The sequence below is a fragment of the Carassius carassius genome, chromosome 33, assembly GCF_963082965.1.
Source record: "Carassius carassius chromosome 33, fCarCar2.1, whole genome shotgun sequence".
Taxonomy (NCBI): domain Eukaryota; kingdom Metazoa; phylum Chordata; class Actinopteri; order Cypriniformes; family Cyprinidae; genus Carassius; species Carassius carassius.
In genome coordinates, this window is record NC_081787.1 from 10,448,648 (window position 1) to 10,464,720 (window position 16,073).

The following is a 16,073-nucleotide window of genomic DNA, read 5'->3' on the forward strand; positions in this document are numbered from 1 at the left end:
AATGCTCCAGGAAATGTCAAATGTAAATTCATAGTAAATCTCTGTCACAATTTTTTGATGCATCCAAACCTTTAGTGCCAGATATCTGTATTTGTTTTCTCAGAGGTCAGTGTTGTTGAATGTGGCATTTTCTAAACATGGGGCCCTTCAAAAAATCATTTGGCTTTTACAAATGTCTGTGGTTAGCATTATGTGAAGAGACTATAACACATGGTCAAAATAATTTTACATAGCTACTGCATACTAAAAGCTGTATGTTTTATAGAAGACTTAGACAAATATAAATATTTTAAAAGTTTATTTTAAAATAATTTTAATCTTAAACATTTAATTTTACAGGTTTTTAAGGATTTTAAAGAAGAAAATCTAAAATTCAATGATATATGTGATACGTATGAATTTTTGACACACAAAGTCCCAAGAGCCCGCCTTTTTTTCCATCGATGGGGCGTGTCTTACTGCAGTAGAGATCATTGCGTCATGACGACAGTCGTTTTAAAAAAAGGCCTTTTCTCAACAGTTGAGTCTTTACGGCGGTCCAGCACGATATGTCAGGAATGGAGCAGCTTTGCAAACTTTTCGTTGGCGGCCTGAACGTCCAAACAACTAACGATGGCCTCCGTGCTCATTTTGAACAATACGGGTCACTGACGGACTGCGTGGTTGTCCAAAACGATCAACTTCAGCGGTCTCGTTGTTTCGGCTTCGTAACCTACTCCTCCGCAGAAGAGGCTGATGCAGCAATGGCCGCCAGGCCACATGTGGTAGACGGTAAAACCGTAGAGCTGAAGAGAGCCGTGGCTCGGGAAGACGCCGGGAAGCCCGAAGCTCTCGCCAAAGTCAAGAAGATATTCGTGGGGGGGCTAAAAGAAGACATCGAGGAGCAAACCCTCACCGATTATTTCTCTCAGTTCGGTATGATCGAGAAATCCGAGGTTATCACAGACAAAGACACCGGCAAGAAGCGTGGCTTCGGATTCGTCCACTTCGAAGATAACGACTCGGCCGACAAAGCCGTCGTGCTCAAGTTTCACATGATCAACGGACACAAAGTGGAGGTGAAGAAAGCACTCACGAAACAAGAGATCCAGGCCGCCGGTGGAGCTCGGGGCGGCAGGGGGAGAGGAGGAGGAAGAGGTATGGGGCGGAATCAAAATGGCTTCGGTGGCGGGAGAGGAGGCTACGGGGGTGGCTATGGCGGAGGCTACGGCGGCAGTGATGGAGGCTACGGCGGTGGCGGCTATGGAAGCGGAGGCTATGGTGGAGGATACGGGGGCGGATATGGAGGAGGCTACGGCGGTGGTAACGGTTACAGTGACTTTGGCAGCGGATACGGCCAGCAGTCCTCCGGCTACGGGCCCATGAAGAGTGGAAACACGTACGCCGGCAGAAGCGGAGCCCCTTACTCCCGTGGCGGCGGTGCTGGTTACGGCAGGGGTGGCTACGGAGGCTACTAAACCGGGTTGGGAAAGACTCGGACAGCTGTACCCCTAGATTCTCTCTCGGTTTCCACGTTGGGCTCATTCACCCGGCCATGCAAGAGATGACGGACACTGTGAATGCATACCTTAAAGACCTCAATTCTTCACAGGTAGGAAGAAGATCTCTTCCCAGAAACCTGACCTGCTCGACCAGCTTTAGTTTTAGGACGTGTTCTGTTATATAAATATATTAGATATCACTTTATTTTACACGTTTTAGTTCATGCAGCAAAGTTGGCCCTGGTTGTTTTCGTTTTTTTTTTAGATGCTAATTTTCGTAACCTATTTGTTTTAAAATTCAGTTTTGTTCAACAATGGCGATTTGTTGTCAACATGCATTCTCAGTAGACCTGTTTTCTATATAAACTGTTGCCTAGCATTGTCATGGGGGATTGACGCATGCAGTTCTGAGTTTGTGTTCGTCTGTATAAACCCCAGCACGAGTTTTTCAAAACTACTTTATCATGATGGGATGGATAAGCCTACGTCATTTCTTTTTTGTAAACCAACCCAGCCCACTCATCGAGTTCAATTCAACGCTGTATGAGCATCATTTACTTCCAACATTCTCTTTTGTATTGTATATTATGTCTTCAGATCAATCCAGTATTGTTTAACATTGATATGCAATTGTATGTTACTTTTTAAATAAAAGTTTCACAGCTTAATTATCCTTTCAGACGGCGTTTTGGCTGATAGACATTAACTACGTGGTTTCCATTACATCTGAGATAATAATAAAAGCCTTATACATGTAGTTGCATTATTACTTAACTATTCCCCACATTCAGTGGTATATAAGCATATCTATATAGTGTTTATGGTTTATTTACTCTTGATTCCCACATATAGGTGTTCTTTCAGTTATTCCAGTACTTCAAAATAGCTGTAGCAGTTTGTTTGTACAGGGAACCTGTTCAGTACCTGGGTTCGATTGTGATAGGACTGAAATATCTCATTAGGATATCATCCTGCGATCTAGGTATGTAATCAACCTGTCTTCACTACGTGTTGGTCAAGTATTGCAATTTTGCATAAATAGATTATATTTATTCCTTAAGTTGTCTTTTAAGTGGTCTTAATCCATAAGTCAAGAGGACTTTACATACTGGTGCGATTTGAAATTAGGTTTGTAACACCGCGGCTAATTAGGACCTTGTCTTGATTTGCCATTAAAGTAATTTTTATTTCTTCCTTTTTTTTTCCTTTTTTTTCTTCTTTTTTTTGTTGCATGACTTAACTGTTCTTTTCTTCCTTTGTCCCCAGGTGACCTTGGATGCTGGATTCTGCCCACATCAACTGTGGCCATGGAGTTTGGTTCACCACGATCTACAGAGTAGTTATGATTAATAATGAAGGATTGGTGAAATGGTCATGACATGGGATTTTTAATGTCTTTTTTGGTGTTTTATAAGCCTATGTGTACTTTTTAATAAAAATGTAGTTTAAATTACACTGTGTGTGTGTGTGTGCGCGCGCATGCATGTGGAAGAAAAAAAAAGGGAAAGTTGTGACATTTTCCAAGTATGGTAGCCCATAGTCTATACAATCTGGAGCTAAAAGCTATATATATATATATATATCTCACTTTTTTTTCCTGTATTTGCACATTTGTTATGAAGCAATAAGGCAAGTAATTAACTGTTTTGAAAAGGTTCCTGATTGTCAAAATTCACAAGTGTAATTTACAAGCAATAGCATTACCAATCATGTGGTATCTTATGTCCGATCTCTTCCATTTATGTATACCATATATGATTAAGATTGGATAGTAGTTTTAACTAATTTGAGACGGTCTAATATACTGTATATTCTGTATGTGATTATTTTACCACTCTTGCCAAGGAGAAAGTCATTTTTAGTGCACAAATCATTCAAGTGTTTTTTATTCCAGAGTTTTGAAACTTTATGGTATTTTAGTACACGTGAAATCAAAATTGACTATTTATTTTGTTAGTGCACATTGCTATTTTCGTGGTGAGAAAATGTGTAATGCCATGGTTTAACCACTAGATGCATATGGCCGTTTAATAAATATAGCCTACATATGTTTAGCTCTTCTCTAGTTGCTGTGTTTTACAGGCCATAATAGCTTATTTTATTTTTTGCAGTATATTTTAAGACATTATCAAACGCTTAATTTTTATAGGTTTTGCTTTTTTATGTTGAATTTAAAAAAGATTACTTGCATCCCATTATTATTTTACATATTTTTATTTTACATTTATTTAAGAAGTCAATATTAGTGAGTGTTAAAAAAGGCCAGCAAATACAGAATTTAACCCAATTAAAAATTAAAGTCTGCGTGAACCGGAAGTTGCTGCAGACTTTATTTCAGTGTAGTGACATATTTCCAACTTAAACTGAATATTGAATAGAGGGCATGGATTTATTTTTGCGCTCCTCCCTTCTGTCTCTTACTCATAGCAACATAATGATTGAAGGGGTGTTTTTAAGGATAGCCTGCCTAAGCCGTCAAACTGACGTCATCAGAGAAGGAATGCCATTCCAGAGCGGAAGCGAATGTTCAGATTTTGATTATAAAGATTAACCAAAACATTTTTTTAGCAGATTAATTTGCACGGATGAACTGTTCACATCAAGACTTGCAATGTACGCTGGCAAAGTCAATAAAGTCAATTTTGATTTCATGCGGACTTTAAAATAAGTTTTTTATTTTTACTAAAAAGAACAAGGCAACCAACTTCAGAGAAACTCTTGTATTCGTTTAATGGGAAGCCTTCACTGAAACTCATTCAACTTCCTACAGGGAGAGAAAGATTGCAGAAAGGCTAAAAACATAAAAATACTGACAACTAGCATCTGGTTATGATAGCTATTAAGGTGTTTCTCATGTTATCTAAACTGCAACTAAAGCATAACTGCCTATTATTTAAAACCTAAAAAGCGCTATTCTTTTTCTATTCTATCCCTATCTTCTTATTTATTATATTATTTAAAAGCCCTTGCTATCTGTACTGCGTTTAAGCTAACCGAGACTTGTTATAGCACTTGTATATCATTGCTCTCCTGTTTTTGATTGCTTCCATTGTCCTCATTTGTAAGTCGCTTTGGATAGAAGCGTCTGCTAAATGGTTAAATGTAAACATTAACTATAAATGATATGTATTATAATATAAAATTATTTTATATAATATAACTACTGGCCAGAATTTCTAGAGGTAAACTAATGCGTTAAATTGCTATAACTGCTGTAATTTCCTTAACTTTTTTTCAAGTGTGCTTAAGAAATGAATGGCTGCTATGTTTCCGCATTCCTCAGTCCCTATGGAAGTGTAGCAACCTTTTTGTACAGTCTATGGTCGCAACTGTTTCTTAACGGCTCTGAGTTTGATTTAAGTGCTTTACTTTGCAGCCAATCAGAGTTCACTACGTATGTGTTGACGCACACAAAAGGAACCGCCCCCGCGTTTCAAACAGATTGAGTTCTTCCTTCCGTTGCATGTGATCTCAGTACGTCCATTTTAAGAAAATGACGAACCAGCTTTGTAAACTGTTTGTTGGAGGCCTTAACGTCCAAACGACCGACGAAGGCTTGCGGGCACATTTTGAACAGTATGGACAGCTGACCGACTGCGTCGTGGTGATGAACCAACCACTCCAGCGCTCCCGGTGTTTCGGCTTTGTTACGTACTCGAGCGTCGAGGAAGCGGATGCCGCCATGGCTGCTAGGCCTCATGTCGTAGACGGCAACAACGTGGATCTGAAGCGAGCGGTGGCACGGGAAGACGCAGGAAAACCAGAGGCACTAGCCAAGGTCAAGAAAATATTTGTTGGGGGACTGAGAGACGACATTGAGGACGAACACCTCCAAGAATATTTCTCCCAGTTCGGTACGCTCGAGAAGGCTCAGGTCATCACCGACAAAGACACCGGGAAAAAGCGAGGTTTCGGTTTCGTTTATTTTGAAGATAACGATTCCGCCGATAAAGCCGTCGTGATGAAGTTCCACGTGATCAGCGGACACAAAGTGGAGGTAAAGAAGGCGCTCACAAAGCAAGAGATGCAAGGTGCCGGCGGTCGCGGCGGCAGAGGAGGCCGAGGAATGGGCCGGGGAAGCGGCTACGGCGGCGGAAGAGGAGGAGGTTACTATGGTGACTACGGCTATCAGAACGGCGCATACGGTAATGATGCCAATTACGAAAACCAAAGTAGCTACGGAGGAGGCTATAGTGACCAGATGAGCGGTGGCTACGGCAACGGGAATGGCTACAGTGATTTCGGCGATGGTTATGGACAGCAGCCCTCAGGTTATGGTGCTGTGAAAGCCGCCTATTCCAGCAGGAGCAGTGGGCCCTACCCACGCGGTGGTGGTGGTGGCGGCTTTGGAAGAGGTGGCTATGGTGGATATTAGAAGCACTAATGTGACTCTTTAAGCTGTGCGTCAACTTTTTTTTTTATTTTATATTCTTTCGCAAACTATTTGGACACTGGACTTTCAAAACGAAATGTTTGGTATTGGGTTTAAATGAGTTGTTCTGTGCCATCACCTGTACCAGGCAGACATGCATCGCATTGTTTTCCTTTGTTTAGGTTGAAGTGGTCATGTTTACGCAAGTCAAGCCTGGTAAAACATCATGTAGGCTTGTTTGATTTTGTTCTAGGTTTATTGCCTGGCAATTGTTTGAGATGATACTCAGGGGTAAAGAAATTTAAGCAGCTCATTGTTTCACTTCATGTTTTTAAAATGTAACTTAGTTTTTGTTTTATTGGTATTCCACTGTACCTATTGTAAAACTGTTTTTAAGTATTTAATTTTGACCCAGCAGTGGCCATTCAAGCCTTTTAACCATTAAAAGAGATCTTTCATAAACTAATTTTGTCTGGTCCTTTTTGTTTCCAATTCTTGATGTTAATCATTTCAGATGTGTCTTCTTGAGGTTTTGAGCCGTTTTATAGCTCTTGGGCAAACAGGTGTGGGTTGTGTGTGTTTTTTTTTTTTTTTTTTTTTTTTATAAATCTGTAATGTGTGGGGGAAAACTTAATCGACATGCCTTTTTTTTCTGTCATAAACCTTGATTTTACTCCGAATTAACCAAATTAGTTTATTAGAACAGTGGGTCCCCAGTACCATGACTAAATGACACTGCATTAAAAATTTGCAGTTATGGCTGTTGTCTTTGCTGCCAGTAGAATAAAACCTTTTTAAATTCTGTATTTGAAAAGTTAAAGCTGAATTCTTTCAAAAGATTTTTTTTTTTTATTTGCAGCCATGTTGAGTATGAGACCTCTTTCAAAAGTCTTGCCAATCCTAGACTTTTGGTAGTGTAGACTGCACACAATTAGGTAGGTTAACATATGAGCTTTTCAGTGTGTTATGTTGGCTATGTGAATGAGAACTTTTTCAAATGAAATGAAAAACAATTCTCAAAATGGTCACCATTTTCTCCTAATGCCTTGTAGAATACCAATTGATTTAATACAGCATTTGTATCGCATCTCATAAAAAGATGGTATTTCGAAACCAAGTTTAGCTGACAGCCAAACATTGATATTAATCCTCAATCTCATTTTATGAAACCCCTATAGCTGAAGATGCAGATTAAAAGTGATTTTGAAATTCCTTGATAATTTGAGTGAAACTATGTAAAATAATAGCAGTTTAGTAAATGTTAAGCAGGAAAATATTTGCAAACACTAGAGTTTTGTAATCCGTGTCAAATGCTCCATATCTTTGCAAATTAATGAATCTAAAGAGATGCTTTAACTTCACTTTAGCCTATTCACTAGCCTATTTTAAATGCAACTCATTTTAAGCCTTTGAAGAATTGACAAATGATGTCAATATAAGTTTTTATGAAAAGAGACAAGTTTATTAAAAGAATATTGATGTCTGTACAGAAATTAAGAAAAGATCAACCACACAAAGACAAATGTATTTTTATAAATGTAGACATGGTCTATGCGCAAGTGCTGACCTGTGCATATCCACAATTTTATTTTACATACATTTTGTAAGCACTATTGAAAGCAACTCTGAATCCAACTTTCCAAAAATGTAAAGGTAAAGCAACAGTGTTTGACTATAAACATTTTTCATTTTACTTTTGGCTATCATAAATCTTTTTAAAAGTTTTTATCTGACCCTGTTCCAATCAAATAATACCCGGGAAAAATTGCAGCGGTGGGGTACAACAATACAATGTACGAGAGATAAACGGCCTAATTAACGGTTGTAATGTGTCGTTCCTTATCACTGGCAATAATACATGAACCCAGAGATATAACAAACCAAATATATACTTCTTGTCATCACAAAATATTAATGTTGGGAGAATAGTCAAATAAATTTTGTTTTGTTTAGATTAGATTGGAACGAAGCTGTCATGTTGGGATATGAACACCTGATTAGCGCAGTGTTACTAGCTCCTCTGCGGATGTCGGGTGGATGGCAATGGTTCTGTCAAAGTCTTCTTTAGTAGCTCCCATGTTCACGGCCACAGCAAAACCCTGAAGCATCTCATCACAGCCAAAACCCTGCATATGGAGACCAACCACCTAAAAAGAAAAGTGACTTATTGAAAATGACTTAAATGTAACATGGGAGGAGTTAAATAAAATAAAATATGACTCCAGATACTTCTTGACATTTTATGCTAATTTATGATCGATGGACTGATTAGGACCTCACCTTCTCATTTTTGCCAGCACAAACCAACTTCATGATGCACTGACTCTTTCGAGTGGTGATGGCATAATACATGGGGGTGAAAGAAGTGGTATAAACCTTCACATTGTCCTTTCCCCAGGTCTTGATTGCTTCATCTGCAAAACATGACATTTTTTAATATATATTTTGTAAGGGTAGCTCAAACTATTTGTTAAGTTGTCAGTCATTCTGTTTACTGAACATACTTTAGGACATGTTCCATACAGTCTTGGGGCCAAATTTACTAAAGATAAGCAGATAAGTGTCCACAATCCCATAAAAGCGCTGCCTGGAGTCTAAAGTTTTGACGTTGATAGAATGACACTTCACAAATTAAAGAATACAGATACAGCCGGATCAATTCCATAATAAACAGTGCAATCTCTATGTAATCTACTTACAAAACAGGTTCACAATGGGTTAAAATGGCTTTTTTAGGTGTTAAATACAGTCATGGCACAAACATAACTAAACTGACCACTGCAAACCTTACTCAATCACCATGATTTATTTAAATACTCTCCTCCCATAAATTCTGCATCTGAAAGGGAAACACCTCCAAAAGCATATGCAATAATCAGCATATGCAGAAATACTTAGTTCCACACTTTTTCATCTCTAATGCTTTGTCAGCATGTCTAAAGTAAATCCTGACAGTAGTTTTTTAAAAGCCAAACAAAGGTTTGTAAATCTGGCCCTTATTACTCTTACATAAGAACTTTTACTGAATTATTATTTTATCATCAAAATGGTATCTAGGATATTTTAATCTACAATGTTTTTGTCTGCAACTCCATGTGCTAATACATATATTATATGGCAAATAAAGTAAATATGGGGAAGAGTGTGAGAGAGCTAGATAGACAGACAGATAGATGTGGACCCCGTTGTAGCCAATTTTCTGTACGGAGAAAACATATCTGAAAACGGTAAATGTAAATTAGAAATTTTTCCTTGATAACTGAAATAAGCGTTTATGTTAAAGCTGAAAAAAAAATCAATATAGAAAGTAAAAAACAATATCAGATGGATATAGAAAAAAATAATAAAACTAACAAAAAACAAAAGTACAATCAAAATGGCAATCAAACTAAAAGATTAATACATAATATGAAGGTATATAAATTATACTAAAATAATAATGCTACACATGGAGTCTGATCTTTAAGATATTGTAAGGAAGCATAATTCATACATTAGCTCACCTTCAGTTAGTCCCACTGTGCCAATAGGTGGGTGGCTGAACACAACAGTAGGGATATTATTATAATCGATTTTGGAGTCTGCTTTGCCCTCAAACAGCCGGTGAGCAAGCTTTCTGCCAGCAGCAATAGCAACTATCCATACAAACAAAAACAGGAAACAACAACAGCTTATCAGAAAAAACTGAAAAAACAAAACAGAATATACATTCACATTAAACGGATGATAAAACTATTATGTAATTAAAAAAGTGTGACAAATGGTAAGCATGTCCAATTTACACTGACCAGTTGATGTCGCTAGATTGCATTGCACAACGCATCATGATCTTTTAAGTTTAATTAATTGTTTTAACACCAAATCTCTTACTAAATGTGTGCTTATTGGATATTATGCCAAAACGGAGTACAGTGTGTAAAAATGAGCTGTTTTATTTGATGTATTAAAACAAAACACCCAGAAGATTTTAATGCATGTAAGAGCAAATTCTCCGTAAGGATGTGATCTTGAAGTCATACCAGGTGTAAGAAGAGCTCTCCCACAAACATCCCCAACTGCATAGACACCTGCACGAGTGGTGTTCTGGAACTCATCCACCACGATATGTCCCCTTTCATCAAGCTTCACACCCTGGATAACAATACATCCAACTGTTATTCTTATTTTATCACCAACTGATACACTGTGAACAGAACACATGCATTAGTATCTGTGTAGCTTCTGCAGTTTAAAACAATATTCTGTTTTCAGTTGAACTTTATCAACAGCATCTGTGGCATGTTTCCATGATCCCTCAGTTTGTAAAAGGCAAAAATGGTGTGTACACAATGTCATAATGCATTCCAGAGGGTTTTAAAAGCAGAAATGCACAGCTTTTAAGTTTTTTTTAAAGCATACTTAAATTTTTCTGTGCAAAAGGGGTAAAAAGTTGTCTAAATCTCCCTACCGTTCTAGGCACATAAACATCTAGTTATGCTTGAGCAACAAATATTCAGATGTGTGCAGCACATTTTATGGAGGATTGTTTTCTGATCCTGGGAGAGAAGACTACAATGCCGGCTGTTCTGACTCAGTCTGTATGTACGGTTACATATTTAAAGGATTTGCCACTGATGATTCAAACTCCAGTTTTGAAGAGGCGGTTCTCAATTCCAGTCCACACGGCCCCCTGCTATGCACATTTTTTATGTTTCTCGTATGCTTTGGACGTTTGTTCTATTCAAACGTAAGTGCCCTGCAAAGTGGACATCAAAGGATATTCCGCCATGATTCCAGTTTGAAGCAAACGTATATGTTCCATTCAAAGTGCATTGAAGTGTGTGAGATGGGAATTTTCAATTGTATTTATTTACAGAGGTATATGATGGGACACCGTGTGTGAAGACGTTGCACAGCGCAAATCTGTGAATGAATGTTCCAAACTGAGATAATGTTAAACTTCAACAGATTTCCCAGGGAGTAGAGAGCAATGAACACTGTGTAAGGACCATGTCAATGGGAACACAGTTCATGCACGGAGCTCACTTCTAACGAGCTGATTATCTGAATTGCATGTATTAAAAAAGAGAGACATGCAAAATAGGGGGTGCGAGGACTAAAATTGAGAACCGCTTGTGAAGAGTAGAGCTTGTTGCTTGTCGTTTCTCCGATCACAAATGCAGAAATGGTTTTATGTTTATACGGTGCGATGCAATGCAACGCAACGCGTGAAAACACAGTATAAATCATTATAATCCATAATTATGTCCCCACTGGATGTCTCTTTTTTTAATGGGTTTTATTGTATTTGTCTTGTAGTGCCGGTGTTATGACCAGGACACGCATCACAGTATGGTGAGGGGCGTAACATTTCCATCACATGCTTGAGGCAATCGACAATTACAAAGCACTGGATAGCTGGCCAATTAGAGCACACCTCGCTTTTCAGACCGATGAGCTTTGTAAAAAACTGCGAATTTCAGAAAGGCAGGGCAAAGTGGACAAACAATAATGTACAGAATTTGGAAAATGTTATTTTTTACCTTAAAACACAGAAACACATTTCAATACACAAAATAAAGTTATTTTTTGAAACATCATATGACCCCTTTTAATTCATAATCCTGTAATATTCCTTAAAGCTTCTTATGTTTATTATTATTATTTTTTTTTTTACTAACAATATTTTACCAATCATACTACTAATGCTGATATTAATCATAAAAATAATAATATTAATCAAATTGAAATTCATTTTTACTATTGAACGGAGATTGAGGCCAGCGGTGTTGGGTTCCCTGCCAATAGCCCAGAGCAGACAGTCCACTTCAAGGATGGTGTCGCACTTCTCCTGTGCATCTTTGTCATCAGGATCTTTTGTCACCAGCTTAACAGAAAGGCCTTTATCAGTCTTCTGCACTGACTTAACCTGTAAAAACAGAATATTTGGATATGCTTATAAAAGATACATTTCGGGGTGTGTGTAACTAAAACTGTGCCAAACAAACTGATACATCACACTGGAAAAGTAAGCCAGCTACGTAATACCTTACTTAATATTACTCGCTACTAGTTACCTGACTATTTTTCCGTAAGTCAATACCATGATTTTGCAATTCTTTGGTGCAATTTGAGCTTATCAAGGCATCAAAGTTTCTCAGTACCTTGAAAAGAAAGAACACAGACATTGCTTACTTTACTGGGATATATATGACAGTGGCATATAGCCAGGTGACAATAAACAGGGTTCTTACCCCTCCTTGTCGTATGATGATGGACGTTTTGGACCCAAGAGTGGAAAGGATACCAGCCATTTCCACAGCAATATATCCTGCCCCAACTATGACACTACGTCTAGATGGATACAGTGGTCGGTTATTCTAGGATAAGCTAAGAAAACACAATAATATAAGTAGAAATCAGCAATGAATCACTTACTTAGGGCAAGACTCAAGTTCAAAGAATCCATCACTGGTAATGCCTAAACTGGCTCCTGCAATAACATTGAAATTACAAAATGTTTTAAGCAGATGCTGTCAAAGAAGTGATGAAAAAAAGTACAAAAATCACATTAATGCAAGTGCACATGATAAGGGTGCACTGAGAAGTAAAGCAGAATGAGGTAAAAAAAAAAACAAAAAAAAAAACAATTGTTGTTGTAATGAACAAACATAAGATCACCTGGAACATCATCCTCACTGACAGTGGATGGGTGGCCGCCAGTGGCAATTAAGATATGAGGAGCTGTGAATTTCTTTCCATTAACTTCAACAGTAGGTTCAGGATCATCTGTGAACCTTGCATATCCATGAATGGACTCAATTTTGCCCTGTGTAGAGCCACAAACAACTTCTCAGTCATCACATCAATACCATTTCTCAGGGTTTAAAGGTCCTATTATGCATTTTCATTATGCTATTTAATTGTTCCCTCGAGGTCCACTGAGTATAGTCAGTTAGCAAGATGCTTTTGGCGCTAATTTCTCCACACTGCCTCTGACAATTAAATATGACGTTTTTTTTTTTTTTGTCTTCATGCTTTTAAAATTTCTATGTAAAGCTTTCATAGTAAAATGAAGAACTGGTACTATAAAGATCAAGAAAATTTAATTCTTCTCAAAGTGACCCCTTAAAAAATTTTGATATTAAATTTTGGTATAAAATATTTTTTTACAAATTACTTCTCACTTCATATTTAATTTGCTGATTTAAAACTAACTTATTGCAACCTACCTTGTCAAGGTTGTTCCGGTAAATCTGATTCAGGCGACTAACGTAAGCATCCCTTTTGCGTTTAATGAGTCTGAAAATACACATACCCAAAGAGTGACCTCTGTTAATTTGAATTTAGCTTTATCATATCACTGAAATCCTGGTAGCTGAACTCTCTACAACATAACACAGCTCTAGTCAAGCAAACTATTCCACCTCATGACTTTGTGCCTGACAAAGCTTAAAGCAGTACTGATATTATATGCCAAAAAAGGGAAGAAAAACTAATTCTGAAAGCTGTAATGAATCAGAGCCTGGGGGAACATGACTATCCTCAACTGTCACAAGGGTTAAAAAGTCCTTTCTGTGAAAATAATTACCACATCTCCTTACAGAAACAAACTCTATGGCAAGCTGTTATTACATGTATCCCTGTATCTTTACTGATGTTACTATTACTCACTTTTAATTACTATAAACTAACTACTAGTAGAAAAATGACTGGTACTTCTTTTTAATTACCATTAATCACTGGTAGAATTTCTAGTAGAATAGGTACTTGAAATATGTAACATAGTATAGGTAATAAAAATACATGCTAGTTAGAAGTGAAAAGTTGATATGTGACCTGCAAATTCCAATAGAATTCAACAGCAAATTTTGTTCCAGTTGTAATGGAATACTTACTGGTATGTTATGACAGGATTTGAAATTAAAACCAGCTAACCAAAAAATGTGGGTGAAAATCAACCGTGACAGGTAACACATATCAATTCACTAGCCAATTAGGCAGGTTATGATTCTTAAATTATGTCCTCCAACAAAAGCAAAAACAAAGCGTAAAGAAGGTTGCACACTGGACGAGAATTGCTACGTAAAATTTTGAATACTTTGTTTTCAATGTGTATCTGTAGTAGGGCAGGCACGAATACCATTTGTTGAGTTTCGAAGCTTCGGTAGTAATCAGCTTCGGAGGGAGTGGCAGGACATATTCTTCTCTCTAATAAAGTCATAAAGACTTCATGCATGGCCGATGTGTTGCTGCGGACCCAAGGGAGTGAAGTGTCGCATCTTGATGCAATATAGACATGCGACACGTTCAGATTTAATCACCTTTTAATAAACTACAGAACAGCATGATCCAGAAGCGGCGTGCCTCACGCGATCAGGGCTTATATGCTCTGAGAACGGACACTGATTGGTTCATGAATTGGCAGCCAGTCCGCTAATCTTCAATGTGTTTATAACTAAACTATTACCATTTTGACGTGAACTAAATTTGGAAATAAATAATAAAATAATGAATGTAGAATTGTATTTTTTTCCCATTTTGTTTAGATTTTGTGGTATTCACAAACAATGATTGTTTTAACATGGAAAAACATTCAATGATTTAGAATCAGATTTAATAATAAATAATAACTGAAGTTATAAATGGCTGCTAACTTAAAAATTGAGCAGTCAAATTGGCTTGGTTATATGAAAAGAACTAGTTACTATCAGAATCAAGAATATTATCTAATGAACCAACATCTGCAATAGCAGAGATATATACTAGTCACTATTAAATTATAGTAGTTATACTAACAAATATACTAGTAATAAAAAATAAAAAAGATACTAAATAAATGCTATCAGTGCTATTTTTATTTATTAATTTGTTTATTTTTTAGAATACTTAATGTTGCAATGGCTTGCCATAATCCTACACACTCAACATTATACACAAAACCAAACAACTCAGAAGAAAACCCCCAAGAAAGTGTGATCTTACTTACTGCCAGTTGAAATGTGCTTTTGCTCCCTCAAATCCATAATCTTCTTGATCGTGGAGATACTCTGCATGGGTGGATGTGTTCCACATAACCTGGAAGCATGCAAAATGCAAAACTTTATGAGCATTTATGACAACACAACTCACATTATGCACATAACCAATTTAGTGTATGTGTGTGTGTGGGGGGGGGGGGGGGTGGTGAATTACCTTTTTAGGAACACAACCAACATTCACCTGCAGCAGAAGAGAAGTTGTTTAACACACCAAGTCAATAATATCACCAGACAAAAATGCACAGGTGCTGGTCTTGCATTAAACACAACACTTGTCAAAGCACCTCTGTTCATGTGACTAATTCAGCGGCCAATTACTTTATATAACTCGTCTAAAGAACACAATCTACATGGCTCTAAGGGGAATGTGGGTTTGCAGAAGCAGGATGATCTTTACTCACGCAGGTACCTCCGAGTTTGTGACTTTCGATCACGGCTGCAGTGGCACCGAGTTCAGCCGCCCTCCGCGCGCCGGCCAGCCCCCCGGATCCTCCGCCAATCACCAGAAAATCAAAGCGCGTTACGGATTCAGATGCCATGCTGCGACCGAAGAGTCTACGAGAAGATGACAGCGAACGTACAAGAATAAGAAAAGACGCTCTCAGTCGAGCCAGCGGGTTTAATATTTCCATAAGCCAACACCCCGTCCGACGCACTAGTTGAACTAATGGGAGGGACGTGAAAGCTTGTGCTTAGTCATTGTGAATTCACACAATAGTATGTAAATCCCAGAAGCAAGTTTGGACAATAGTCATCAGTTACCGATATTAATGTCCTTCGCTATCAATCCCATCCCTAAACATCCCAGGTGCTGACCTTACTTTGAACTCACTTTGCGCCTAACCATGTTTAAACAGACAACAGTCTGCTTTATTTGGTAATGGGAAATATTTCGCAAAAAGACATGACAGTTCAATTCACCAAACACAAACTTACCGATGAAGTGCAGCCGTTACATATATACCTGTAGAGGAAATCCTTGTGCAGTACATTGTAAACATTACATATAGCAAATGAAGTGTGGCTACTTGGAGGTGCTGAGTTATAAAATCGTTAGGCGTATCTCCTGCATCTTCGTATTCATACGGTGGTGTTCATAACGGATTGTGTCGGTGTAAACCATAGACTGTATAAAAACAGGTGTAAACCATAGACAGTAAAAGAAATGGACACAGCGACCCCATTGGAACTCAATTGAGA

The 16,073-nt window shown here is 37.8% G+C and overlaps 3 protein-coding genes across 6 annotated transcripts; 2 read left to right on the top strand and 1 right to left on the bottom strand.

The window, feature by feature from the left end:
• Positions 1–497: 497 nt before the first annotated feature.
• Positions 498–2,936, top strand: LOC132113712 (heterogeneous nuclear ribonucleoprotein A0-like). 2 transcript variants are annotated; one of them, XM_059521646.1, is made up of 3 exons: positions 498–1,591; positions 2,390–2,463; positions 2,748–2,936. In XM_059521646.1, exon 1 carries the CDS (start codon positions 549–551, stop codon positions 1,455–1,457), a length of 909 nt encoding a protein of 302 aa, XP_059377629.1. In that variant the 5' UTR covers positions 498–548; the 3' UTR covers positions 1,458–1,591; positions 2,390–2,463; positions 2,748–2,936. The 2 variants fall into 2 exon arrangements, with proteins under 2 accessions (XP_059377629.1, XP_059377628.1); XM_059521645.1 differs by lacking the exon at positions 2,390–2,463.
• A 1,984-nt stretch (positions 2,937–4,920) lies between these two features.
• Positions 4,921–6,315, top strand: LOC132113713 (heterogeneous nuclear ribonucleoprotein A0-like). The gene has a single exon (XM_059521647.1). It carries the CDS (start codon positions 4,975–4,977, stop codon positions 5,854–5,856), a length of 882 nt encoding a protein of 293 aa, XP_059377630.1. The 5' UTR covers positions 4,921–4,974; the 3' UTR covers positions 5,857–6,315.
• Positions 6,316–7,380: 1,065 nt separating this feature from the next.
• LOC132113714 (glutathione reductase-like) lies at positions 7,381–15,987 on the bottom strand. Of its 3 annotated transcripts, none has more exons than XM_059521651.1 (14): positions 15,810–15,987; positions 15,283–15,428; positions 15,028–15,054; positions 14,822–14,910; positions 13,065–13,134; positions 12,514–12,661; positions 12,271–12,325; positions 12,087–12,186; positions 11,910–11,996; positions 11,594–11,761; positions 9,873–9,984; positions 9,357–9,488; positions 8,134–8,267; positions 7,381–8,000 (listed from the first exon to the last, which is right to left on the bottom strand). In XM_059521651.1, exons 4-14 carry the CDS (start codon positions 14,905–14,907, stop codon positions 7,851–7,853), a joined length of 1,242 nt encoding a protein of 413 aa, XP_059377634.1. In that variant the 5' UTR covers positions 14,908–14,910; positions 15,028–15,054; positions 15,283–15,428; positions 15,810–15,987; the 3' UTR covers positions 7,381–7,850. The 3 variants fall into 3 exon arrangements, with proteins under 3 accessions (XP_059377634.1, XP_059377633.1, XP_059377632.1); XM_059521650.1 differs by having other exon boundaries at positions 15,275–15,428; XM_059521649.1 differs by lacking the exon at positions 15,810–15,987 and having other exon boundaries at positions 15,275–15,529.
• Positions 15,988–16,073: the final 86 nt, after the last annotated feature.

Excerpts from the sequence above, each read along its gene's own strand:
- LOC132113714 (XM_059521649.1), bottom strand. The coding sequence starts at position 15,505 with ATGGAAATATTAAACCCGCTGGCTCGACTGAGAGCGTCTTTTCTTATT. Across the intron at positions 12,662-13,064 it reads ACCGGAACAACCTTGACAAG|GGCAAAATTGAGTCCATTCA; the intron begins GTAGGTTGCAAT and ends GGCTCTACACAG. Across the intron at positions 11,762-11,909 it reads ACTTACGGAAAAATAGTCAG|GTTAAGTCAGTGCAGAAGAC; the intron begins GTAACTAGTAGC and ends CTGTTTTTACAG.
- LOC132113712 (XM_059521646.1), top strand. The coding sequence starts at position 549 with ATGTCAGGAATGGAGCAGCTTTGCAAACTTTTCGTTGGCGGCCTGAAC.
- LOC132113713 (XM_059521647.1), top strand. The coding sequence starts at position 4,975 with ATGACGAACCAGCTTTGTAAACTGTTTGTTGGAGGCCTTAACGTCCAA.